This window comes from Agelaius tricolor, unplaced genomic scaffold (genome assembly GCF_023055355.1).
Source record: "Agelaius tricolor isolate 1412-34295 unplaced genomic scaffold, bAgeTri1.0.p SCAF_119, whole genome shotgun sequence".
Classification (NCBI taxonomy): Eukaryota; Metazoa; Chordata; class Aves; order Passeriformes; family Icteridae; genus Agelaius; species Agelaius tricolor.
The window spans coordinates 245,056-270,369 of NW_027269379.1; the positions used below are offsets into that span (position 1 = coordinate 245,056).

A 25,314-nucleotide genomic window follows, 5' to 3' on the forward strand; every position below is an offset into this window, starting at 1 on the left:
CAATTTAGAGAGCCTCAAGTCCCCACCCTGGAGCTTCCCCCCGAAACTTCCAGAAGTTTCTTGAGCCCCCCCCCCCCCCTAAATCCCTTTTGGGGGGCTCTGGGGTTTATGGGGGGACCCAGAGGGGTCTTGGGGGGCCCTGGACCACTCTGAGCCCCTCCCAGTTTGGCGCTGGGAACCGGTTCCAGCCTCCTGTCAATCACCGCCCCTCAGCCAATAGGAGCGCGGAGCGCCTCCGTCAGTCGCGCCTCTCAGCCAATAGGAGAGCGGAGCGCCTCCGCTGGTCCCGCCCCCCCGACGCCGAGCGTCGGACGGGACCGAAACGTCTCGGAATGAGCCCAAATCACCTGGGAATGACCCAAAATCCCTTCGGAATGACCTGAAACCCCCTCGGATGGACCCAAAACCCCCTCGGATGACCCCAAACCCCCTCGGCAATGCTCAAATCCCTTTGCATGGACCCCAAATCCCCTCAGAAGGGTCCAAAACTCCTCGAAAGGACCCAAAATCCCCTTGGAAGGCTCCTATCCTTTGATAGGATCCCAAATCCCCTTGAAATGGTCCCAAATCCCTTTGAAATGATCCAAAACCCTTTGAAAGGATCCCAAACCCTTTGAAACGATCCAAAATCCCCTTGAGAGGATCCCAAACCCCCTTGAAAGGATCTCAAATCCCCTTGAAATGATCCAAAACCCTTTGAAACGATCCCAAAATCCCCTTGAGAGGATCCCAAACCCCCTCGAAGGATTACAGCCCTCACACCCCCCATTCTCCCCATTCTCCCTATAGACCCCCATAGGCCCCACAGCCGCTATAGACCCCATAGCCCCCCCATATCCCCCCTATAGCCCCCATATCCCTCCCATATCCCCCCCCAAGCCCCCCCATAGCCCTCTATACCCCCCCACATCCCCCATAGCCCCCTATACCCCCCATAGCCCCCTATAGCCCCCTTCCATATCCCCCCCAAAGCCCCCCATAGCCCCCCGTAGCCCCGCCCCCTGCCCAAGCCCCGCCCCCGCTCGCCCCCTGCCGGCCGCGCATGCGCACTGCGCCGGGCCCATCCCGCGGCCGCGGACCCGCAGGTACCGGAGGGGGGGGGAGGAGGGGGGGCGGGGGGGGATAACCGGAATTTGGGGAGGGGTCGGTGCCGGTACCAGCCCAGGGGGGTGCGGGGGTGGGGGGGATTCGGTCCCGGTGTCCCCCGGTCCTTCAGCCCCGGCCCCGCCCCGGCCCCGCCATCCCCGGCCGCGCTCCCTGCGCATCCCTGGGGCCCGGCCCGGCCCCGCTCCCGGCGCATCCCGGAGCCCCCTCCCCATTCTCGGGGACCCCCTCCCCATTCCCGGGGACCCCTCCCCCATTCCCGGGGACCCCCAGCCAGGCCCCCCGTTCATCCCGGTGCCCCCATCCCCATCCCGGTCCTCGCCTGCATCCCGGAGCCCCCTCCCCATCCCGGTCCCCTCCTCATCCCCGGGGACCCCTCCCCATTCTCGGAGCCCCCTCCCCATTTTTGGGGCACACATCCGCATTGCCGGGGACCCCTCCCCATCCCGGTGCCCCCATCCCGGTCCCTCCCAGTATCCCGGAGCCCCCTCCCCATTCCCGAGCCCCCTCCCCATTCCCGGTCCCTCATTCCAGCCCCGGAGCCCCCTCCCCAATCCCAATTTCCCCCTCCCCAATCCCGGTTCCCGCTGCCCCTTCCCCAATTCCACTGCCCCCTCCCCATCCCAGTCCCCCACTCCCCATTTCCGGAGCCCCCTCCTCATTCCCGGTCCCCTATTCCAGTCCCGGAGCCCCCTCCCCATTCCCGGTCCCCTATTCCAGTCCCGGAGACCCCCTCCTCAATTCCAATCCAATCCCGGAGCCCCCTTCCCATTCTGGTCCTGCTGCCCCTTCCCCATTCCCGGAGCCCCCTCCTCAATCCCGGAGCCCCCTCCCCAATCCGAATCCCGGAGCCCCCTCCCCATTCCCGGAGCCCCCTCCCCATTCCCGGAGCCCCTTCCCCATTCCAGTCCCGGAGCCCCCTCCCCATTCCCTGAGCCCACTCCCCACTCCCAGAGCCCCCTCCTCAATCCCAATCCGGAGCCCCCTCCCCATTCCCGGAGCCCCCTCCCCGTTCCCATCCCTCACCCCCATCACCCCAAGACGGGGGGGGGATCCCAGCCCCCCCAAAACCCCCCCAAACCCCCCCGTCCCCTCCCCCCCAGGCCTCGCCATGACCAAGGAGCGCGGGGGGGACCCCCCGGCGGGGGGGGCGCCGCCCCCCGACCCCCCCAGCCCCCCCAGCCCGGTGGTGGAGCGGCGCAAGAAGCCGATGGTGCACCCAGCAGCCCCCGCCCCCCTGCCCAAGGACTACGGTGAGACCCCTCCCCACATTAAGGGAACCCCCCCCTCGGGGATGGGGGACACCCCCAAAAATGGGGGAGAGGGACCCCCATAAAAAGGGACCCCACAGGGGATGGGGGAGACCCCAAAAAATGGGACCCTACAGGGGATGGGGGGGACCCCCAAAAATGGGGGACAGGGACCCCATAAAAAGGGACCACACAGGGGATGGGAGACCCCGAAAATGGGGGAGAGGGACCCCCATAAAAAGGGACCACACAGGGGATGGGAGACCCCGAAAATGGGACCCCCATAGGGACAGGGACCCCCACAAAAAGGGACCCACAGGGGATGGGAGACCCCCAAAAATGGGGGACAAGGACCCCCATAAAAAGGGACCACACAGGGGATGGGGACCCACAAAAATGGGGGACAGGGACCCCCATAAAAAGGGACCCCACACAGGGGATGGGAGACCCCCAAAAATGGACCCCACAGGGGATGGGGGGGACCCCCAAAAATGGGGGAGAGGGACCCCCATAAAAAGGGACCACACAGGGGATGGGAGACCCCCAAAAATGGGGGACAGGGACCCCCATAAAAAGGGACCACACAGGGGATGGGAGACCCCGAAAATGGGACCCCCATAGGGACAGGGACCCCCACAAAAAGGGACCCACAGGGGATGGGAGACCCCCAAAAATGGGGGACAAGGACCCCCATAAAAAGGGACCACACAGGGGATGGGGACCCACAAAAATGGGGGACAGGGACCCCCATAAAAAGGGACCCCACACAGGGGATGGGAGACCCCCAAAAATGGACCCCACAGGGGATGGGGGGGACCCCCAAAAATGGGGGAGAGGGACCCCCATAAAAAGGGACCACACAGGGGATGGGGGACCCCCAGAAATGGGACCCCTATAGGGACAGGGACCCCCAAAAATGGGACCCACAGGGGATGGGGGAGACCCCAAAAATGGGGGACAGGGACCCCCATAAAAAGGGACCCCACAGGGGATGGGAGACCCCCAAAAATGGGACCCCCATAAAAAGGGACCCCCACAAAAAGGGACCCACAGGGGATGGGGGGACCCCAAAAATGGGACCCTACAGGGGATGGGGGGGACCCCCAAAAATGGGGGACAGGGATCCCCATAAAAAGGGACCCACTGGGGATGGGGGGATCCCCATAGGGACCCCCATAGGGACAGGGACCCACACAAAAAGGGACCCACAGGGGATGGGAGACCCCCAAAAATGGGGGACAAGGACCCCCATAAAAAGGAACCCCACAGGGGATGGGGGACCCCAAAAAATGGGACCCCCATAAAAAGGGACCCCCACAAAAAGGGACCCCTGAGGGATAAGGGACCCCCTCAGGGGATGGGGGAGACCCCAAAAATGGGACCCCACAAGGGATGGGGACCCCGAAAATGGGACCCCACAGGGGATGGGGGGGGACCCCCAAAAATGGGACCCCCATGGGGACAGGGACCCCCACAAAAAGGGACCCCACAGGGGATGGGGGACCCCAAAAATGGGACTCCAAAATGGGACCCCCCTGAGGATGGGGACCCCACAGGTGACACGGACCCCCCCTCCAAAAAAACAAGAACCCCTCAAGGGACAGGGACCCCCTCAGGGCACAAAAGACCCCCCAAAAAAGCCCCAAAATGGCTCCGGGTGGGTTCTGTGCTCACTACCCCGGCTCTGACGATTTCGGGGTGTGACCCCCCCAAAAAGGGACAAAAAGGGACCCCCTCAAGTGACAACGCCCCCCTCAGGGCAAAAAGGACCCCCCAAAAAAGCCCCAAAATGGCTCTGGGTGGGTTCTGTGCTCACTACCCCGGCTCTGACGGTTTCGGGGTGTGACCCCCAAAAAGGGGACAGGTGACAACGACCCCCCCAAAAAGGGACGAAAAGGGACCCCCCCAAATGACAACGACCCCCACAAGCTACCATGATCCCCACAAGCTACAATGACCCCCCTAGGCCACAAAGGACCCCATGGGACCCCCCAAAAAATGCCCCAAATGGCTCTGGGTGCGTTCTGTGCTCACTACCCCGGGTTTGACGGGTGTGACCCCCCAAAAAGGGACCCCTCAAATGACAACGACCCCCACAAGCTACAACGACCCCCACAAGTGACAACGCCCCCCTCAGGCCCCAAAGGACCCCATGGGACCCCCCAAAAAAGCCCCAAAATGGCTCTGGGTGGGTTCTGTGCTCACTACCCCGACTCTGATCATTTCGGGGTGTCCCCCCCGGTGTCCCCCGTGTCCCCCCGGCCCAGCCTTCACCTTTTTCGACCCCAACGACGCGGCGTGCCGGGAGATCCTGCTGGACCCGCGCACCTCGGTGCCGCAGCTCTTCGCCATCCTGCGCCAGTGGGTGCCGCAGGTGCAGCACAGCGTGGACATCATCGGCAAACGAGGTGGGGAATTGGGGAGGGGGGATCTGGGGAGGGGTCCTGGGGGGGTCTGGGGGGGCTGGGGGGTTCCTGGAGGGGTTAGGAGGGAGTTTGGGTCGGTTTGGGGGGGTTATGAGGGAGTTTGGGGGATCATCAGTGGGGTTTGGGGGGGGCTGGGGGGTTCCTGGAGGGGTTAGGAGGGAGTTTGGGGGCGTTATGAGGGATTTTGGGTCATTTATGAGGGGGTTTGGGGTGGTTTGGGGGGGTTATGAGGGAGTTTGGGGTGGGTTATGAGGGATTTTGGGGGGGTTATGAGGGATTTTGGGGCGGTTATGAGGGAGTTTGGGGTCGGTTTGGGGGGGTTTGGGGTGGTTTGGGGGGAGGTATGAGGGATTTTGGGGGGGTTATGAGGGAATTTGGGGCATTTATGAGGGAGTTTGGGGGGTTTGGGGTGGTTTGGGGTGGGTTATGAGGGAATTTGGGTCGGTTTGGGGGGTTATGAGGACTTTGGGGCATTTATGAGGGAGTTTGGGTCGGTTTGGGGAGGTTATGAGGATTTTGGGGAGTTTGGGTCGGTTTGGGGTGGGTTATGAGGGCTTCTGGGGTGTTTTGCGGGGGTTATGAGGGATTCTGGGGGCTTTGAGTATTTTGAGGTGGTCCTGGGGGGGTTTAAGGGGATTCTGGGGAAGTTTGGGGGGTCCTCAGGGGGTTTGGGGTTCCTGGAGGGGTTTGGGGGTTCCTGGAGGGGTTATGAGGGAGTTTGGTGTCCCTGGTGTCCCTGGGGTGGCGTTGGTGACCCTGTGACGTCCCCGTGTCCCTGGGGTGTCCCTGGGGTGTCCTGGGTGTCCCTGGGTGTCCCTGGGGTGTCCCTGGGGTGTCCCTGGGGTGGCGTTGGTGACCCTCTGACGTCCCCGTGTCCCTGAGGTGTCCCTGGGTGTCCCTGGGGTGTCCCTGGTGTCCCTGAGGTGTCCCTGGGGTGTCCCTGGGGTGGCGTTGGTGACCCTCTGACGTCCCCGTGTCCCTGAGGTGTCCCTGGGTGTCCCTGGGGTGTCCCTGGTGTCCCTGAGGTGTCCCTGGGTGTCCCTGGTGTCCCTGGTGTCCCTGTGACGCCCCCGTGTCCCTGAGGTGTCCCTGGTGTCCCTGGGTGTCCCTGGGGTGGCGTTGGTGTCCCTGGGTGTCCCTGGGTTGTCCTGGGTGTCCCTGGGGTGTCCCTGGGGTGTCCCTGGTGTCCCTGTGACGTCCCCGTGTCCCTCAGATCCTGCGCCGCGGGTGCCACGTGGACGACAGGGACGGACTGACGGACATGACCCTGCTGCACTACGCCTGCAAGGCCGGGGCGCACGGCGTGGGTGGGTGACAGCGACAGGGACACTCCTGTCCCCAGGGTGTCCCCAAGGTGTCCCCAATGTCCCCAGGGTGTCCCAATGTCCCCAGTGTCCCCAAGGTGTCCCCAGTGTCCGTCTGTCCTGGCTCTCTGTAACTCCACATGTCCACAATGTGGGTGGGGGACAGGGACAGGGACAGGACGGGGACAGGGACAGGGACAGGGACAGGGCCACTCCTGTCCCCAAGGTGTCCCCAGGGTGGTCCCCAGTGTCCGTCTGTCCCAAGGTGACCCTGAGACCACTGTCCGTCTGTCCCACAGGGGTTTCCCTGTCCCTGCCTGCATCCCAATGTCCCCAATGTCCCCAATGTCCCCAAATGTCCCCAATGTTCTCAATGTCCCCAAATGTCCCCAATGCCCCCAATGTCCCCAGTGTCCCCAATGTCCCCAAATGTCCCTAATGTCCCCAATGTCCCCAGTGTCCCAATGTCCCCAAATGTCCCCAATGCCCCCAATGTCCCCAGTGTCCCCAATGTCCCCAAATGTCCCCAATGTCCCCAATGTCCCCAGTGTCCCCAATGTCCCCAAATGTCCCCAAATGTCCCCAAATGTCCCCATCATCCCAGATGTCCCCAATCCCCCCGTGTCCCCAATGTCTGTCTGTCCACAGGTGACCCCACGGCCACTGTCCGTCTGTCCCAGTGGCATTTCCCCAATGTCCCCCAGGTTTTCCCAGTGTCCCCAATGCCACCATCACCCCAAATGTCCCCAAATGTCCCCAGTGTCCCAGCCATCCCAAATGTCCCCAATCCCCCCAACGCCCCCAGTGTCCCCAGTGTCCCCAGTGTCCGTCTGTCCCGCAGGTGACCCCGCGGCCGCCGTCCGTCTGTCCCAGCGGCTCCTGGCTCTGGGGGGGGACGCGGGGCTGCGCAGCCGCTGGACGCACATGAACGCGCTGCACTACGCGGCCTACTTCGATGTGCCCGAGCTGATCCGCACCCTGCTCCGGGCTGCGGCACCCCGAGGTGAGCAATGGGAACCCCAAAATCCAGATTGGCACCCCCAGATTGGCAATGACCCCCCCAAACCCCCACTGACACCCCAAAACCCCAGTGAGGCTCAGGAACCCCCACTTCGATGTGCCCGAGCTGATCCGCACCCTGCTCCGGGCAGCCGCGCCCCGAGGTGAGCAATGGGAACCCCAAAATCCAGATTGGCACCCCCAAACCCCCACTGACACCCCAAACCCCCACTGACACCCCAAACCCCCACTTCGATGTGCCCGAGCTGATCCGCACCCTGCTCCGGGCAGCCGCGCCCCGAGGTGAGCAATGGGAACCCCAAAATCCAGATTGGCACCCCCAAACCCCCACTGACACCCCAAAACCCCAGTGAGGCTCAGGAACCCCCACTTCGATGTGCCCGAGCTGATCCGCACCCTGCTCCGGGCTGCGGTACCCCGAGGTGAGCACGGGCACCCCAAAATCGGGATTGGCACCCCCAGATTGGGATTGGCACCCCCAAACCCCCAGTGACACCCCAAAACCCCAGTGAGGCTCAGGAACCCCCACTTCGATGTGCCCGAGCTGATCCGCACCCTGCTAAGGGCTGCGGCACCCCGAGGTGAGCAATGGGAACCCCAAAATCCAAACTGAACCCCCCAAACCCCCACTGACACCCCAAAACCCCAGTGAGGCTCAGGAACCCCCACTTCGATGTGCCCGAGCTGATCCGCACCCTGCTCCGGGCAGCCGCGCCCCGAGGTGAGCAGGGGCACCCCAAAATCGGGATTGGCACCCCCAGATTGGGATTGGCGCCCCCAAAATCGTGATTGGCACCCCCAAAATCGGAACTGGTGCCCCAAAATCGGGATTGGCGCCCCAAAATCGGAACTGGAGCCCCCAAATCGGAACTGGAGCCCCCAAATCGGGATTGGCACCCCCAGATTGGGATTGGCACCCCAAAATCGGAACTGGCACCCCCAAAATCGGAACTGGCGCCCCAAAATCGGGATTGGTGCCCCAAAATTGGAACTGGCACCTGAAAATCGGAACTGGCGCCCCAAAACCGTGATTGGCACCCCCAGATCGGAACCAGCAACCCAAAATCGGGATTGGCACCCCAAAATCCCTCCTCAGTTTCCCCCTCCTCCCCCGCCCCCGATTTTCGGGGCTCCCCGTGCCTCAGTTTCCCATTTTGGGGGTTCCCCGTGCCTCAGTTTCCCCCCCCCCCCCCCCCCGCCCTGATTTCCGGGCTCCCCGTGCCTCAGTTTCCCGTTTCCGGGCTCCCCGTGCCTCAGTTTCCCATTTCCGGGTTCCCGTGCCTCAGTTTCCCATTTTCGGGCTCCCCGTGCCTCAGTTTCCCATTTTCGGGCTCCCCGTGCCTCAGTTTCCCCGCGTTTCCCGCAGTTCTGCACTCGACCTGCAGCGATTTCAGCCACGGCACCGCCCTGCACATCGCGGCCTCCAACCTGTGCCTGGGGGCGGTGCGCTGCCTGCTGGAGCACGGCGCCGACCCCGCCCTCAGGGTACCCAGGGGATTTAGGGGCTCAAATTGGGTCGGGGGGCTCCGGGGGGGCTCGGGGGTTTGGGTGGATTTGGGGGGATTTGGGGATTTTGGGGAATTTGGGGGATTTTGGGGGATTTTGGGGCTGGGTGCGCTGCCTGCTGGAGCACGGGGCTGACCCCGCCCTCAGGGTACCCAGGGGATTTAGGAGCCTAAATTGGGTCGGGGGGCTCCGGGGGGGCTCGGGGGTTTGGGGGGAATTTGGGTGGATTTGGGTGGATTTGGGGATTTTGGGGGATTTTGGGGGATTTTGGGGCTGGGGGCGCTGCCTGCTGGAGCACGGGGCTGACCCCGCCCTCAGGGTACCCAGGGGATTTAGGAGCCTAAATTGGGTCGGGGGGCTCCGGGGGGCCTCGGGGGTTTGGGGGGAATTTGGGTGGATTTGAGTGGATTTGGGGATTTTGGGGATTTTGGGGGATTTTGGGGGGATTTTGGGGGATTTTGGGGCTGGGGGCGCTGCCTGCTGGAGCACGGGGCTGACCCCGCCCTCAGGGTACCCAGGGGATTTAGGGGCCTAAATTGGGTCGGGGGGCTCCGGGGGGGCTCGGGGATTTGGGGAGAATTTGGGTGGATTTGGGGATTTTGGGGATTTGGGGGTGATCAGGGATTTGGGATAGTGATCAGGGATTTTGGGGGGAGATTTGGGGGAGATTTGGGGATTTTGGGGGAGATTTGGGAGAGATTTGGGGGATTTGGGGAAGTTGATCAGGGATTTTGGGGGATTTGGGGGATTTGGGGATTTGGGGGAGTGATCAGGGATTTTGGGGGGATTTGGGGACATTTGGGGATTTTGGAGGAATTGGGAGTGATCAGGGATTTGGGGGATTTGGGGGTGATCAGGGATTGGGGGAGGTGAGCAGGGATTTTGGGGGGAGATTTGGGGGATTTGGGGATTTGGGGGAGATTTGGGGGATTTGGGGATTTTGGGGGAGATTTGGGAGAGATTTGGGGGCATTTGGGATTTGGGGGTGATCAGGGATTTTGGGGGGAGATTTGGGGATTTGGGGGGGGGGGGGTGATCAGGGATTTTGGTGCCACCAAAACCTCTGGAGACCCAAAACACCCTTGGGTTCCTCCGAGGAGCCACGGGGCCACCTGAGGCCACCAAATGGGGGGGGTCCTGAGCAGTTTTGGGGGTCCTGAGCGGTTTTGGGGGTCCTGGGGACACAGTGGGTGTGATTTTGGGGGTTTCTGAGGGATTTCTGAGTGATTTTGGTGCCACCAAAACCCTCCGGAGACCCAAAACACCCTTGGGCTCCTCCGAGGAGCCACGGGGCCACCTGAGGCCACCTGAGGCCACCAAATGGGGAGGTCCTGAGCAGATTTGGGGGTCCTGGGGACACTGTGGGTGTGATTTTGGGGATTTCTGAGGGATTTTGGTGCACCAGAACCTCCAGAGACCCAAAACACCCTTGGGCTCCTCTGAGGAGCCACGGGGCCACCCGAGGCCACCAAGGGCCACCTGTGGCCACCTGAGGCCACCAAATGTGGGGGTCCTGAGCAGTTTTGGGGGTCCTGAGCGGTTTTGGGGGTCCTGGGGACACTCTGGGCGTTCCTGAGCAGTTTTGGTGCCACCAGAACCTCCAGAGACCCAAAACACCCTTGGGTTCCTCCGAGGAGCCACGGGGCCACCTGAGGCCACCAAGGGCCACCTGTGGCCACCAGATGGGGGGGTCCTGAATGGTTTAGGGGTCCTGGGGACACAGTGGGGAGGTCCTGGTGACACAGGGGGGTTTCTGAGTGATTTTGGTGCCACCAAAACCCTCCAGAGACCCAAAACACCCTTGGGTTCCTCCGAGGAGCCACGGGGCCACCCGAGGCCACCAAGGGCCACCTGTGGCCACCTCAGTGACGCCGCCCCCGTTGTCCCCGTCCCTGTCCCCCCCCTGCAGAACAGCAAGGGCCAGGTGGCGGCCGAGGTGGTGCCGGACCCCACGGACATGGCCCTGGACCGGGCGGAGGCGGCGGAGGCGGCGCGGGAGCTGCGGCGGCTGCTGCTGGACGCGGTGCCCCTGAGCTGCAGCCTGCCCCGCGTCACCCTGCCCAACTATGACAACCTGCCCGGGACCCTGATGCTGCTGTGCCTGGGGCTGCAGCTGGGGGACAGGGTGCGCCTGGACAACGGCAAGGTGTGTCACTGTGTCACCCCTGTGTCACCTGTGTCACCTGTGTCATCCTAAACCCGCCCCGTATCACCCCAAACCCAGCCCATGTCATCCCCTGTGTCACCTGTGTCATCCTAAATCCATCCCGTGTCATCCTAAACCTGCCCTGTGTCACCCCAAACCCAGCCCATGTCATCCCCTGTGTCTCCTCAGACCTACCCAGGGCATCCTCAAACACCCCCTGTGCCACCTGTGTCATCCCCCGTGTCACCCTGTGTTATCTGTGCCACCCCAATGTCACCTGTGTGACCATAAACCCGCCCTGTGTCACCCCTGTGTCACCCCAAACCTGCCCCGCGTCACCCTGCCCAACTACGACAACCTGCCCGGGACACTGATGCTGCTGTGCCTGGGGCTGCAGCTGGGGGACAGGGTGCGCCTGGACAACGGCAAGGTGGGACCCCAATGTCACCCCAATGTCACCTGTGTGACCATAAACCCAGCCCATGTCACCCCCGTGTCACCCTGCCCAACTACGACAACCTGCCGGGGACCCTGATGCTGCTGTGCCTGGGGCTGCAGCTGGGGGACAGGGTGCGCCTGGACAACGGCAAGGTGTGTCACTGTGTCACCCCTGTGTCACCTGTGTGACCCCAAACCCGCCCCGTGTCACCTGTGTCACCTGTGTCACCCCAAACCTGCCCCGCGTCACCCTGCCCAACTACGACAACCTGCCCGGGACCCTGATGCTGCTGTGCCTGGGGCTGCAGCTGGGGGACAGGGTGCGCCTGGACAATGGCAAGGTGGGACCCCAATGTCACCCCAATGTCACCTGTGTGACCATAAACCCGCCCCGTGTCACCCCTGTGTCACCTGTGTCACCCCAAACCTGCCCCGCGTCACCCTGCCCAACTACGACAACCTGCCCGCTGTGCCTGGGGCTGCAGCTGGGGGACAGGGTGCGCCTGGACAACGGCAAGGTGTGTCACTGTGTCACCTGTGTGTCACCTGTGTGACCCCAAACCCACCCTGTGTCACCCTGTGTCACCTGTGTCACCCCAAACCTGCCCCGCGTCACCCTGCCCAACTACGACAACCTGCTGGGGACCCTGATGCTGCTGTGCCTGGGGCTGCAGCTGGGGGACAGGGTGCGCCTGGACAATGGCAAGGTGGGACACCTGTGTCACCTGTGTCATCCCCTGTGTCACCTGTGTGACCATAAACCCAGCCCATGTCACCCCCGTGTCACCCTGCCCAACTACGACAACCTGCCCGGGACCCTGATGCTGCTGTGCCTGGGGCTGCAGCTGGGGGACAGGGTGCGCCTGGACAACGGCAAGGTGGGACACCTGTGTCACCTGTGTGACCCCAATGTCACCTGTGTGACCCTAAACCCGCCTCATGTCATCCTAAACCCACCCCGTGTCACCTCAAACCCAGCCCATGTCATCCCCTGTGTCACCTGTGTCATCCTAAATCCATCCCGTGTCATCCTAAACCTGCCCCGTGTCACCTCAGACCTACCCAGGCCATCCTCAAACACCCCCTGTGTCACCTGTGTCACCCCAGTATCACCTGTGTCACCACCTGTGTCATCCTAAACCCACCCCGTGTCACCCCAAACCCGCCCTGTGTCACCCCTGTGTCACCTGTGTCACCCCAAACCCAGCCCATGTCATCCCCTGTGTCACCTCAGACCTACCCAGGCCATCTTCAAACACCGCCTGTGTCACCTGTGTCATCCCCTGTGTCACCTGTGTCATCCCCTGTGTCAACTGAGTGACCCCAAACCCACCCTGTGTCACCCCAAACCCAGCCCATGTCATCCCCTGTGTCACCCCAAACCCACCCTGTGTCACCTCAGACCTACCCAGGGCATCCTCAAACACCCCCTGTGCCACCTGTGTCATCCCTTGTGTCACCCTGTGTTATCTGTGTCACCCCAATGTCACCTCTGTGACCATAAACCCACCCTGTGTCACCTGTGTCATCCCAAACCCGCCCTGTGTCACCCCTGTGTCACCTGTGTGACCCCAAACCTGCCCCGTGTCACCCCAAACCCACCCCGTGTCATCCCCTGTGTCACCCCAAACCCACCCTGTGTCACCTCAGACCTACCCAGGCCATCCTCAAACACCCCCTGTGCCACCTGTGTCACCCCAGTATCACCTGTGTCACCACCTGTGTCATCCTAAACCCGCCCTGTGTCATCCCAGTGTCACCTGTGCCACCCCCTGTGTCACCCCGTGTATCACCCCATTGTCACCTGTGCCACACCTGTGTCACCCCAATCTGTGTCACCCTAAACCCACCCTGTGCCACCCCCGTGTCCCCCCCGTGCCACCCTGGTGTCCCCCCAAAGCCGTGTCACTGTAAACCTGCCCGGTGTCACCCCCTGTGTCACCCTGGTGTCACCCCATGCCATGTCAACCCAATGTCCCCAGTGCCACCCCGGTGTCACCCCCATGTCCCGGTGTCCCCCCCATGTCCCCAGTGTCACCCTGGTGTCCCTCAATCAGTGTCCCCCCATGTCCCCGGTGCCACCCCATGTCCCCCAATCGTTGTCCCCTGTGTCCCCAGTGTCCCCCAATCGGTGTTCCCCATGTCCCCGGTGTCCCTGCCATGTCCCCAGTGTCCCCCCCTGTCCCCGGTGTCCCCCAATCGGTGTCCCCGTGTCCCCGGTGTCACCCCCATGTCCCCAGTGTCCCCCCCGTGCCACCCCAATCGTTGTCCCCCGTGTCCCCGGTGTCCCCCAATCGGTGTCCCCATGTCCCCGGTGTCCCCGCCATGTCCCCGGTGTCCCCCAGTCGGTGTCCCCCCCATGTCCCCGGTGTCCCCCCCATGTCCCCAGTGTCCCCCCGTGCCACCCCAATCATTGTCCCCCCGTGTCCCCCCCTGTCCCCGGTGTCCCCCCCATGTCCCCGGTGTCCCCCCCCATGTCCCCAGTGTCCCCCCCATGTCCCCCAATCGTTGTCCTCCCATGTCCCCCCATGTCCCCCGTGTCCCCCCCATGTCCCCCATGTCCCCGGTGTCCCCCAATCGGTGTCCCCTGTGCCACCCCGGTGTCACCCCCAGTGTCCCCCCCATGTCCCCCAATCGTTGTCCCCCCGTGTCCCCAGGTGGGGACGCTGCGGTTCTGCGGCACCACGGCCTTTGCCAGCGGCCAATGGGCGGGGGTGGAGCTGGACGAGCCCGAGGGGAAGAACGACGGCAGCGTGGGGGGGGTGCGCTACTTCATCTGCCCCCCCAAAACCGGTACGGGACCCCCCAATACCCGGGACCCCCCCCAAAACCGGTACGGGACCCCCCGAACCCCGGGACCCCCCCCCCAAAACCGGTACGGGACCCCCCGAACCCCGGGACCCCCCCCCAAAACCGGTACGGGACCCCCAATACCCGGGATCCCCCCCAAAACTGGTACGGGACCCCCAAACCCCGGGACCCCCCCCAAAACCGGTACGGGACCCCCAAACCCCGGGACCCCCCCCAAAACCGGTACGGGACCCCCAATACCCGGGATCCCCCCCAAAACTGGTACGGGACCCCCAAACCCCGGGACCCCCCCCAAAACCGGTACGGGACCCCCCCCAAACCCCGGGATCCCCCCCAAAACTGGGACGGGACCCCCAAACCCCGGGACCCCCCCCAAAACCGGTACGGGACCCCCCGAACCCCGGGACCCCCCCCAAAACCGGTACGGGACCCCCCGAACCCCGGGACCCCCCCAAAACCGGTACGGGACCCCCCCTATCCCCCCGGGACCCCCCCCCAAAACCGGTATGGGACCCCCAAACCCCGGGATCCCCCCCAAAACCAGTACGGGACCCCCCAATACCCGGGACCCCCCCCAAAACCAGTACGGGACCCCCCCACCCCCCAAAACCGGTACAGGACCCCCCAAACCCCGGGACCCCCCCCAAAACCGGTACGGGACCCCCCCAAAAATCCCCCTGAAACTCCCAACCCGGGACCCCCCCCAAAACCGGTATGGGACCCCCCCCCAACCCCGGGACCCCCCCAAAAAATCCCCCTGAAACTCCCCCCCCCGGGACCGCCCCCAAGACCGGTACGGGACCCCCAAACCCCGGGATCCCCCCCCAAAACCGGTATGGGACCCCCCCAAAAATCCCCCTGAAACTCCCAACCCGGGACCCCCCCCAAAACCGGTATGGGACCCCCCCCCACCCCACAGGGATTCCCCCCCCCAAAACCGGTATGGGACCCCCCCCCCCCCCCCCCAAAACCGGTACGGGACCCCCCCCCAACCCCGGGACCCCCCCAAAAAATCCCCCTGAAACTCCCCCCCCACCCCGGGACCCCCCCCCAAAACCGGTACGGGACCCCCCTGGGACCCCCCCCCGGGACCCCCCCCAAGGATCCCCCTGGGACCCCCCCCGGGACCCCCCCGGGACCCCCCCCGGGACCACCCCTGGGACCACCCTGGGACCCCCAGGATCCCCTTGGGGTGGGGTTGGGACCCCCAGGACACCCCTGGGACCCCCTTGGGACCCCCAGGACACCCCAAGGATCCCCCCAGGACCCCCAGGACACCCCCGGGACCCCCTGAGACCCTCAGGACCTCCTTGAATTGGTTTATACTGGTTTATACTGGTCCATACCGGTCCATACTGGTTTATACTGGTCCATACCGGTCCATACTGGTTTATACTGGTCCATACTGGTTTATACTGGTCCGTACTGGTCGCAGGTGTCTTCGCCTCCGTGTCCAAGATCTCCAAGGCCGAGGAGCAGCCGCCGGCGCCGTCGCCCCCCCCGAGCCCCCCGGGACCCCCGGCCCGAGCCCCCCACAAACCCCGCAAGGACAAGAGAGGTACGGGGGGGACCCCCCCACCCAAAATACCGGGGACCCCCCCCCCCAAAATAGCTTGGACCCTCCCCAAAATCCCCCCCAGAAAATTGAGGAACCCCCCCAAAATACTGGGGACACCCCCCCAAAATACCTTGGACCCCCCACAAAATCCCCCCCTGAAAATCGAGGAACCCCCCCCCAAAATATCCCACCCCCTAAAATTGAGGGGATCCCCCCCCAAAATACTGGAGACCCCCGAAATTCACAGAACCCCCAAAATACAGGGGACCCGCCCAAAATTCACGGGACCCTCCCCAAAATTGAGGGGACCCCGCGCGTACCCCCCAAAATCCTGCAAGGAATGGGTGTGGCAGTGATGGGCGTGGCCTGGATGGGTGTGGTCACTCTGGCTCCGCCCCATGTTCCCAGAAGTGTGCAGGGGCGTGGCCGGGATGGGTGTGGTGTGATGGGCGCGGCCGGGGTGGGTGTGTCAGCGATGGGCGTGGCCGGGGTGGGTGTGGTCACTCTGGCCCCGCCCCCCAGGCTCCCGGAAGCGCGCGGGGGCGTGGCTGGACCGCGAGGGGCGGCGCGTGGCCCCCGGGGACGCGGTGCTGGTGGCCGGGCAGCGCCAGGGCCGGGCCCGATTCTACGGCAGGACCGACTTCGCCCCCGGTGAGACACGGACCCCTCCCCTAAATGGGACCCCTCCCCTAAATGGGACCCCTCCCCTAAATGGGGCCCCTCCCCTAAATGGGACCCCTACCCAGGACCCCTCCCCACAATGGGACCCGTCCCCACTATGGGACCCCTCCCCTAAATGGGACCCCTCCCCTATATGGGACTCCTCTCCTATATGGGACCCCTCCCCTAAATGGGACCCCAGGGTTATGACACCCCCCCAAGGATGGGACACTCCAAGACCCCCCCTGGGACCCCACAGGTTGGGACCCCCCCAATATCCCCAATCCCCCCAATATCCCCCTTGATGTCCCCAGTGTCCCCAATATCCCCCAATATCCCCAATGTACCCAATCCCCCCAATATCCCCCTTGATGTCCCCAGTGTCCCCAATATCCCCCCAATATCCCCAATCTCCCCAATCACTCCAATCACGCCAATATCCCCCCAATCCCTCAATGAACCCCAATGTCCCCACAATCCCCCCAATATCCCCAATATCCCCAATGCCCCCGATGTCCCCAATGTCCCCCCGATGTCCCCCCGATGTCCCCGTGGTGTCCCCAGGGTACTGGTTCGGGGTGGAGCTGGACTCGGCCGGGGGCAAACACGACGGCTCCGTTTTCGGGGTGCGCTACTTCACCTGCCCCCCCAAGCACGGTGTCTTCGCACCCCCCTCCCGCGTCCAGAGGTACCCGGGGGGGACACGGGGACACGGGGGACATGGGGGGGACACAGGGACATGGGGGGACACTGGGATATTGGGGGCACACGGAGGCATGGGGACAAGGGGGGGACATGGGGACACGGGGGGGACGCAGGGGACTGGGGGGATGTGGGGAAAGGGATGACAGGGGGACAGGGGGGACACGGGGGGACATGGGGGGGTCATGGGGACATGGGGGGGACATGGGGACAAGGCGGGGACATGGGGACATCAGGAGGAGATGGAGACATGAGGACGTGGAGGGACGGGGGGGACAGAGGGACATGGGAGGGACATGGGGACATGGAGGGGACATGGGGGGACAGAGGGACACGGGGGGGGGACAGGGGGACACGGGGGGGACAGGGGGACACATGGGGGGATGGGAGGGATAGGGGGACATGGGAGGGACACTGGGGAACAGCAGGGACATGGAGGGGACATGGGGGGACACAGAAGGGACACTGGGGTGGGGGGGACAGTGGGGTCAAGGGAGCTCACAGGGGACACAGGAAGTTCTCAGGGGTCACGGGGAGGTCACAGAGGGGTCACAGGGGTCACGGGAAGGTCACCAGGGGTCATAGGGGACACTGTGTGACCCTCCTGTCCCCCCACCCCCCCAGGGTCGGGGGTCCCAAGGAGGAGCCTGGGGATGGCACCAACGAAAAGAAGGAAACGCCCGTCACAGGTGAGGGGCGGGGCTTGGCATTGATTGACAGGGGGGCGGGGCAGGGTGGGACAGTGATTGACAGGTGGGTGGGGCAGTGATGGACAGGTGGGTGGGGCAGTGATTGACAGATGGGTGGGGCAGTGATTGACAGGTGGGTGGGGCTGGCAGGTGGGTGGGGCAGGGCATGACAGTGATTGACAGATGGGATGGGGCAGGGCGGGGCAGTGACTGACAGGTGGGCGGGGCAGGGTGGGGCAGTGATGGACAGGCGGGTGTGGCAATGGCAGGTGGGCGGGGCAGGGCATGACAGTGACTGACAGGTGGGCGGGGCAGTGACGGACAGGTGGGCGGGGCAGGGTTGGCGCTGCTGATTGGCTGTTGACAGTGATGTAACCGTGTCCTCCTCATGTCCCCCCGTCCCATGCCCCCGCCATGTCCCTCTGTGTCCCTCCTGTGTCCCTGTGTCCATGATGTCCCCTTGTCCATCCCCGTGTCCCCATGTCCCCGTGTCCCCTCCATGTCCCCCATGTCCCTGTGTCCATGATGTCCCCATGTCCATCCCCTTGTCCCCATGTCCCCGTGTCTCCCCCATGTCCCCGCGGTGTCCCCGCAGTGTCACAGCCCAAGCGCTTCCCGGCCGTGCGGACCCCCAAGGACATCACATCCGAGAGCTCCTTCTCCAGGTGGGGACACCGGGACAGGGGACAGGGGACACCAGACAGGGGACACCACAGGGTGGCCCTGTCCCCACGCTGTCACTGGGAGGGGGGGGTGGCCCTGTCCCCATGTCCCTGTCCCCAAGGGATGTCCCCAGGTCATGTCCCTGTCCCCGGGAGATGTCACTGTCCCCATGGGGGGTGTCCCTGTCCCCCTGTCCCCAAGGGCTGTCCCTGGGGGATGTCCCCATGTCCCCATCCCCAGTGGGGTGTCCCTGTCCCCAAGGGCTGTCCCCATGTCCCCATGTCCCTGTCCCTATCCCCAGGGGGGGTGTCCCTGTCCCCAAGGGCTGTCCCCATGTCCCTGTCCCTGTCCCCGTCACTGTCCCCATGTCCTCAGGGGCTGTCCCCATGTCCCTGTCCCTGTCCCCATGTCCCTGTCACTGTCCCCGTCACTGTCCCAAGGGCTGTCCCCATGTCCCTGTCCCTGTCCCCGTCACTGTCCCCATGTCCTCAGGGGCTGTCCCCATGTCCCCATGTCCCTGTCCCTGTCCCCATGTCCCTGTCACTGTCCCCGTCACTGTCCCAAGGGCTGTCCCCATGTCCCCGTGTCCCCAAGGGCTGTCCCCATGTCCCTGTCCCTGTCCCCATCACTGTCCCCATGTCCTCAGGGGCTGTCCCCATGTCCCTGTCACTGTCCCCATGTCCCTGTCCGTGTCCCCATGTCCATGTCCCCGTGTCCTCAGGGGCTGTCCCCATGTCCCTGTCCCTGTCCCCCGGGGATGTCCCTGTCCCCGTGTCCCCAAGGGCTGTCCCCGTGTCCCCAAGGGCTGTCCCCAAGGATGGTCCCCATGTCCCTGTCCCCATGTCCCTGTCCCCATGTCCCCAAGGGCCATCCCCATGTCCCTGTCACTGTCCCCAGGGCTGTCCCCATGTCCCTGTCCCTGTCCCCGTCACTGTCCCCGTGTCCCCAGGTTGCTCTTCTGCTGCTGGTTCCCGTGGATGCTCCGGGCCGAGATGCAATCCTAACCCCGCCCCTCCCCCACCCTCCCCCGCCCCCGCCCCTCCCCCACCCAGTGCCTTGGTGCCCCTCCCCCACGCGGGGAGACGTCATGTGACCCCCCCCGTCCCCTCCCCCATCATCCCCCTCCGGACCCCCCCCCCGTCCCCTCCCCCCCCCTCCCTTCTGGAACCTTCCACACTGGGGGGGGGGGGGCGGGGCTTGGGGTGTGGCCCCTCCCCCGATTTTGGGGCCAAATCTGCCGAAAACAGCGATGGGGGAGGGGCCAGACCCCCCCCAAATCTCCCAAAACCCCAAATTTGGGCCCAAATCTGCCGATAACAGCGATGGGGGAGGGGACAGACCCCCCCCAAATTCGAATTTTGGGGCCAAATCTGCCAAAAACAGCAATGGGGATAAACGACCACACCCCCCCCACCAGATTTTGGGGTGTTCACTCTGGAATCAATTAATTCATTAACTAATTAATTAATTAATTATTTTAGGGGGGGTTGAGGCCACGTTTGGAGCTCCCAAATCCCAAATTTGGGGCAATTTTAGGAATTTCTCGATTATTCTGGGGGAAAAATATTTTTTGGGGGAAATCGCCCCCAATTTTTGGGGCTGTTCCCTCCGGAATTAATTAATTAACTAATTAATTTAATTAACGTCGGGAATGGATGAAAAAAATTCCCAGAATTAATTTTTTTGGGGGGGGGTGGTGTCCCAAAATTCTCGATTTTTTGGGGTTATTTTTTGTATTTTTTGGGGGGGTTTTTTTTGTATTTTTTGGGTGTTTTTTTTTTTTTTGTTCCCTTTCCCGAGACCCCTCCCCAAAAAAAGGCCCCGAAGTGGGGGAGGGGTCCCAGAGGGTCCCTCCTGGCCGCCCCTCCCCCCCCCCGCAGTAGCAATAAGGCCCCTCCCCCACCCCGCGCTCGTGTCAGTGGCTTTAATGTCCCCAAAATGTCCCCAAAATGTCCCCAAAAATGTCCCCAAATGTCCCCCCCCCGCTGCCGCATGGGCCCCCCCGGAGCCGCTTCTGCCACCAATAAAATCCTTTGTACCGGAAAAATGGGGGAAAAACGGGGGGAAATGGGGGAAAAAATTGAAAAAAAAATGGGCGGAAATTGGGGGGGAAAATGGGAATAAAATGGGTGAGAAATGGGGAATAAATGGGGGGAAAAATCGGAAATAATGGGGGAAAAATGGGGGAAAAAATATTGAAAAAACATGGGCGGAAATTGCGGGGAAAATGGGAATAAAATGGGAGAAAAATAGGGAATAAATGGGGGGAGAAATGGGAAAAACGGGAAAAATGAGAGAAAATTGGGACAAATAATGGGGTAAATGGGGGGAAAAAAGGGATTTTTGGGGCTAAAAATTGGGATTTGGGGAGGGGGAAAAATGAGATTTTGGTTGGGACGAGGAGGGAACCTAAAACTGGGGGAGGGGACCCCAAAAATTCCCCCACACCAGCGCCGCCATCTTGTCCCGGCGCGCGGTGATGACGTCACACCCAACGCTGCTTAATAGTCATTTCTAATCTGCATAACCACGCCCCTATGTGGGGTGAATCGAGCTGTCACTCATGCTGTTGGCCACGCCCACTCCTGTGGAAGAGACGGACGGGTGCTGCCGTCACTCAATGCAGTAGCCACGCCCCCAACGCTGGCCACGCCCACCGCTGGTTGCGCCGACGGCTCTAAGCCACGCCTGCAACATAAACCACGCCCCCTATGGAGTATACTAACGGTTCTAAAGCCGCGCCCCTCGATGTTGACCACGCCCATTAGGAGTCAATTAACGGTGCTAAGCCACGCCCCCTTTTCGGCCGTGCCCAGGGCGTGTCCCCCACCCAGGCCACGCCCCCCGGGCGGTTCCCGCCCTCCCAGCGTGGCCCCGCCCCTTTCCCCGTTCCGGTTCCGAACTCGCCCCGGGCCGGCGCCGCTCCCGCAGGTACCGAACCCCCCCCAGACCCCCGGGACCCCCCCGGGACCCCCCCCCGGGACCCCCCGGGACCCCCCCGGGACCCTCCCGGTGCTCCCCTCCCCCCCCACCCAAACCGTGACTCAGCGCGGCCCCGCCCAGTCCCGGAAATTGGCGCCGAACCGGGACCGGAGCGGGACCGGAGCACGGGGGGGGTCCCGGGGAGGGGTCCCGGGAGGGTCTGGGGGGGTTTGGGGGTCCCCGGAACCCCCCGGTATCGCCTAACGGGGCCGTCTCCTTCTCTTGCAGCCGCTCCCAGCGCTCCCAGTGCCGCTCCCGGTGCCGCCCAGTAACCCCCGGAGCCCTCCCAGTGCTCCCAGTAACCCCCGCAGCCCTCCCAGTAGCTCCCATTGCTCTCCCAGTACCCCCCCAGTAACTCCCAGTAACTCCCAGTTTCCCCCCAGTAACTCCCAGTACCCTCCCAGTACCTCCCAGCTCTCTCCCAGTTGCCCCCCCGTAGCTCCCAGTTCCCCCCAGTAACTCCCAGTACCCTCCCAGTAACTCCCAGTTCCCCCCAGTTCCCCCCCAGCTCTCTCCCAGTAACTCCCAGTTCCCCCCAGTTCCCCCCAATTCTCTCCCAGTAACTCCCAGTTCCCCCCAGCTCTCTCCCAGTGTCCCCCAGCGCCCTCCCAGTGCCTCCCAGTGCTCCCAGTGCTCCCAGTTTGGGGCCATGTTCCTGGTGAAGGGGCTGCTGGGGGGCGGGGGCGGCGGGGGAGGGGCGGGGGGGGCCCTCCCGGGGGGCATCGGCTCCGTCCTGGGGGGGCTCCTGAGCGGGGGAGGGGGCGGCGGCGCCGGGGGGGCCATGGGGGTGCTGGGGGGCGTCATCAGCGCCATCAGGTGAGGAGGGGACACCGGGGGGACATTGGGGACAGTGGGGGGATTGGGGGCATTGGGGGGACACTGGGGACATTGAGGGGACATTGGGGACATTGGGGGGTTGGGGACATTGGGGGGCATTGGGGGGCATTGGGGACAATGGGGGGATTGGGGGCATTGATTGGGGGGGGCATTGGGGACATTGGGGACGTTGGGGACAATGAGGGGATTGGGGTCCTGGGGGGCGTCATCAGCGCCATCAGGTGAGGAGGGGACACCGGGGGGGCAGTGGGGACAGTGGGGGGATTGGGGGGGGGCATTGGGGACAATGGGGACGTTGGGGACAATGGGGACAATGGGGGGCATTGGGGACACTGGGGACAATGGGGACATTGGGGGATTGGGGACAGTGGGGGGATTGGGGACATTTGGGACATTGGGGACAATGGGGACAGTGGGGGGATTGGGGACATTGGGGGGGATTGGGGGCATTGGGGGGGATTGGGGGGATTGGGGACACTGGGGACAATGGGGACATTGGGGGGGGTTGGGGACATTGGGGAGATTGAGGGGATTTGGGACATTGGGACGACACTGGGGACATTGAGGGGACATTGGGGAGATTGAGGGGCTTGGGGACATTGGGGACATTGGGGACACTGGGGGGATTGGGGGACATTGGGGACATTGGGGACACTCAGGGACATTGGGGGGATTGGGGGACAATGGGGGACATTGGGGGGATTGGGGACATTGGGGAGATTGAGGGGATTGGGGACATTTGGGGGGACATTGGGGGGGTTGGGGACAATGGGGGACATTGGGGGGGGGTTGGGGACAATGGGGGACAATGGGGGGATTGGGGACATTGGGGGTGATGGGGACATTAGGAGGGGGTTGGAGACATTGGGGTGATTGGGGACATTGGGGGGTGACACTTTAGGGATGGAGGTGACACTTTGGGGTGACCCCTCTGTCCCCTCCCACAGCGAAGCCGCCGCCCACTACAACCCTGAGCCCCCCCGTGAGTGACACCTGAGGCCCCTCCCCCCTCCCAGGGGACCCTCGGGGGTGGCCCCCTGACCCCCCCCCCCGTCCCCCCCCCATTTTTGGGGTCCCCTCCCTGTTTCCCCCCCAGATTTGAGGTCCTTGACCCCCCCAAATTTGGGGTTCCCTGTTCCTCATCCTCCCGGATTTGGGGTCCCATTTTTGGGGTCTCCTGCCCCCCCTGGATTTTGGGATCCTGGATTTGGGGTCCCCTGACTCCCCCCATTTGGGGGTCCCCTGTCATTGTCCCCCCCGCCCCCCTCCCAGATTTGGGGCCCCTGACCCCTCCCTGGATTTGGGGTCCTGGATTTGGGGCTCCCTGTCCCTTCCCCCCCAGATTTGGGGTCTCCTGTCACCCATTCCCCATTGGATTGGGGTCCCATTTTGGGGGTCCCTGACCCCTCTCTGGATTTGGGGTCCCGGATTTGGGGCTCCCTGACCCCCCCCCATTTTTGGGGTCCCTGACCCCCCCATTTTGCCCCCCCCAGCCCCCCCGTGCCCACATCTCCACGGTCGATGCCAACGAGAGCGAGGAGGTTCGGCAGTTCCGGCGCCTCTTCACCCCAGCTGGCCGGGAGGTGAGCGGCGCGACGGGACCCCGCCCGGATCCACCGGGGTCTATTGGGACCTACTGGGGTCTACTGGGATCTACTGGGAGCCACTGGGGGCACTGGGATCTACTGGGAGCCACTGGGGTCTATTGGGAGCCACCGGGATCCACTGGGATCCGCTGGGAGCCACTGGGAGCCATTGGGGGCACTGGGAGCCACTGGGGTCTACTGAGATCTACTGGGGGCACTGGGATCCACTGGGGGCACCGGGGGTCTACTGGGAGCCACTGGGGTCTATTGGGATCCATTGGGGGCACTGGGATCCGCTGGGAGCCACTGGGATCCACCCGATCCCTTGGGACCTCTTGGTTGGGGTCAGGATTTTGGGGGTTCTCCAGAATTTGGGGTTCCCTTGCATTTGGGGTCAGGATTTTGGGTTGCCCCAGGATTTGGGGTTCCCTTGCATTTGGGGTCAGAATTTTGGGGTTCCCTTGCATTTGGGGACAGGATTTGGGGCTCCCCCATGATTTGGGGTCAGGATTTGGGTCTCCCCCATGATCTGGGGTCAGGATTTGGGGCTCCCCCATGATTTGGGGTCAGGATTTTGGGGTTCCCCTTGCATTTGGGGTCCCCCCTGACCCCCGTTTCCCCCAGGACATGGAGGTGAGCCCCACCGAGCTCATGAACATCCTCAACAGGGTCGTCACCCGCCGTGAGTGCCCCCCAAAAAAACCCCCCAAAAATCGGGGTTCAGGGCGGGGATTTGGGGCTCCCTGACACCCCTGAGGGGTCTCTGGGGCCCTCCAGAATTTGGGGACCCCCGAAATCCCCCTCAGGACCCCCCAAAATCCCCCCCAGATCCCGACCTGAAGACGGACGGGTTCGGGCTGGACACGTGCCGGAGCATGGTGGCCGTCATGGACGTACCCCGAAATTTTGGGGCGATTTTGGGGCGATTTGGGGATTTTTTGGGATTCTTCAGGGGTTTTGGGGTGCAGGGAAATGGGGATGGGGGTCCCTGATGCCCCCCAAAATGTCCTTGACGAGCCCCCACCCCAGAGCGACACCACCGGGAAATTGGGGTTCGAGGAGTTCAAGTACCTCTGGAACAACATCAAGAAGTGGCAGGTGAGCACCCCAAAAGGTTATTTTTGGGGGAGGGGGGGGGTCCCAAAAATCGGGATGGGAACCCCAAAATTATGGGGGGGGAGGTTGAAGTGGAATGGGGTCCTGAAATTGGGGGGCTCAGGGTGAAAGAGGAGCCCAAAAATGGGGGGAAAAGGGAAAATTGGGGGCGATCCCAAAATTTGTGAGAAACCCAAAATTGAGGAAAACCCAAAATTTGGGGTGGGAACCCCAAAAATTGGGATGGGAACCCCAAAATTTGGGATGGGAACCCCAAAATTATGGGGGGGGGAGGTTGAAGTGGAAAGGGGTCCCGAAATTGGGGTGCTCGGGGTGAAAGGGGAACCCAAAAATGGGGGGAAAAGGGAAAATTGGGGGCGATCCCAAAATTGAGGAAAACCCAAAATTTGGGGTGGGAACCCCAAAAATCAGGATGGGAACCCCAAAAATTGGGATGGGAACCCCAAAAATTATGGGGTGGGAGGTTGAAGTGGAATGGGGTCCCGAAATTGGGGGGCTCAGGGTGAAAAGGGAACC

At 63.4% G+C, this 25,314-nt stretch overlaps 2 protein-coding genes and 2 long non-coding RNA genes across 10 annotated transcripts; 2 read left to right on the top strand and 2 right to left on the bottom strand.

Moving 5' to 3' along the window:
- Positions 1 to 1,011: 1,011 nt before the first annotated feature.
- On the top strand, positions 1,012 to 20,324 carry CLIP3 (CAP-Gly domain containing linker protein 3). The gene is made up of 14 exons (XM_071419899.1): positions 1,012 to 1,085; positions 2,208 to 2,357; positions 4,622 to 4,756; positions 5,989 to 6,087; positions 6,926 to 7,087; positions 8,471 to 8,589; positions 10,520 to 10,756; positions 13,852 to 13,987; positions 15,441 to 15,563; positions 16,086 to 16,214; positions 16,788 to 16,911; positions 17,550 to 17,614; positions 18,210 to 18,279; positions 19,227 to 20,324. The coding sequence occupies exons 1-14, from the start codon at positions 1,043 to 1,045 to the stop codon at positions 19,279 to 19,281; spliced, it is 1,647 nt and encodes a 548-aa protein (XP_071276000.1). The 5' UTR covers positions 1,012 to 1,042; the 3' UTR covers positions 19,282 to 20,324.
- LOC139586474 (uncharacterized) lies at positions 11,257 to 11,661 on the bottom strand. The gene is made up of 3 exons (XR_011677806.1): positions 11,606 to 11,661; positions 11,406 to 11,564; positions 11,257 to 11,375 (listed from the first exon to the last, which is right to left on the bottom strand). It is a non-coding gene; the product is annotated as an uncharacterized lncRNA (long non-coding RNA).
- Positions 12,081 to 12,872, bottom strand: LOC139586473 (uncharacterized). 4 transcript variants are annotated; one of them, XR_011677804.1, is made up of 4 exons: positions 12,756 to 12,851; positions 12,592 to 12,714; positions 12,391 to 12,423; positions 12,081 to 12,245 (listed from the first exon to the last, which is right to left on the bottom strand). It is a non-coding gene; the product is annotated as an uncharacterized lncRNA (long non-coding RNA). The 4 variants fall into 4 exon arrangements; XR_011677803.1 differs by lacking the exon at positions 12,081 to 12,245 and having other exon boundaries at positions 12,307 to 12,423; positions 12,592 to 12,705; positions 12,756 to 12,872; XR_011677802.1 differs by lacking the exon at positions 12,081 to 12,245 and having other exon boundaries at positions 12,307 to 12,423.
- An 807-nt stretch (positions 20,325 to 21,131) lies between the features above and the next one.
- On the top strand, positions 21,132 to 25,308 carry LOC139586470 (calpain small subunit 1-like). Of its 4 annotated transcripts, none has more exons than XM_071419897.1 (9): positions 21,132 to 21,208; positions 21,488 to 21,527; positions 21,559 to 21,777; positions 21,840 to 22,075; positions 23,044 to 23,078; positions 23,590 to 23,679; positions 24,307 to 24,364; positions 24,511 to 24,575; positions 24,712 to 25,308. In XM_071419897.1, the coding sequence occupies exons 4-9, from the start codon at positions 21,909 to 21,911 to the stop codon at positions 24,963 to 24,965; spliced, it is 669 nt and encodes a 222-aa protein (XP_071275998.1). In that variant the 5' UTR covers positions 21,132 to 21,208; positions 21,488 to 21,527; positions 21,559 to 21,777; positions 21,840 to 21,908; the 3' UTR covers positions 24,966 to 25,308. The 4 variants fall into 4 exon arrangements, with proteins under 4 accessions (XP_071275998.1, XP_071275999.1, XP_071275997.1 ...); XM_071419898.1 differs by having other exon boundaries at positions 21,559 to 21,694; positions 21,779 to 22,075; XM_071419896.1 differs by having other exon boundaries at positions 21,559 to 22,075.
- Positions 25,309 to 25,314: the final 6 nt, after the last annotated feature.

Excerpts from the sequence above, each read along its gene's own strand:
- CLIP3 (XM_071419899.1), top strand. The coding sequence starts at position 1,043 with ATGCGCACTGCGCCGGGCCCATCCCGCGGCCGCGGACCCGCAG. Across the intron at positions 6,088-6,925 it reads GGCCGGGGCGCACGGCGTGG|GTGACCCCGCGGCCGCCGTC; the intron begins GTGGGTGACAGC and ends TCTGTCCCGCAG. Across the intron at positions 10,757-13,851 it reads TGCGCCTGGACAACGGCAAG|GTGGGGACGCTGCGGTTCTG; the intron begins GTGTGTCACTGT and ends CCGTGTCCCCAG.
- LOC139586470 (XM_071419896.1), top strand. The coding sequence starts at position 21,909 with ATGTTCCTGGTGAAGGGGCTGCTGGGGGGCGGGGGCGGCGGGGGAGGG. Across the intron at positions 24,365-24,510 it reads CAACAGGGTCGTCACCCGCC|ATCCCGACCTGAAGACGGAC; the intron begins GTGAGTGCCCCC and ends AATCCCCCCCAG. Across the intron at positions 24,576-24,711 it reads GCATGGTGGCCGTCATGGAC|AGCGACACCACCGGGAAATT; the intron begins GTACCCCGAAAT and ends CCCCCACCCCAG.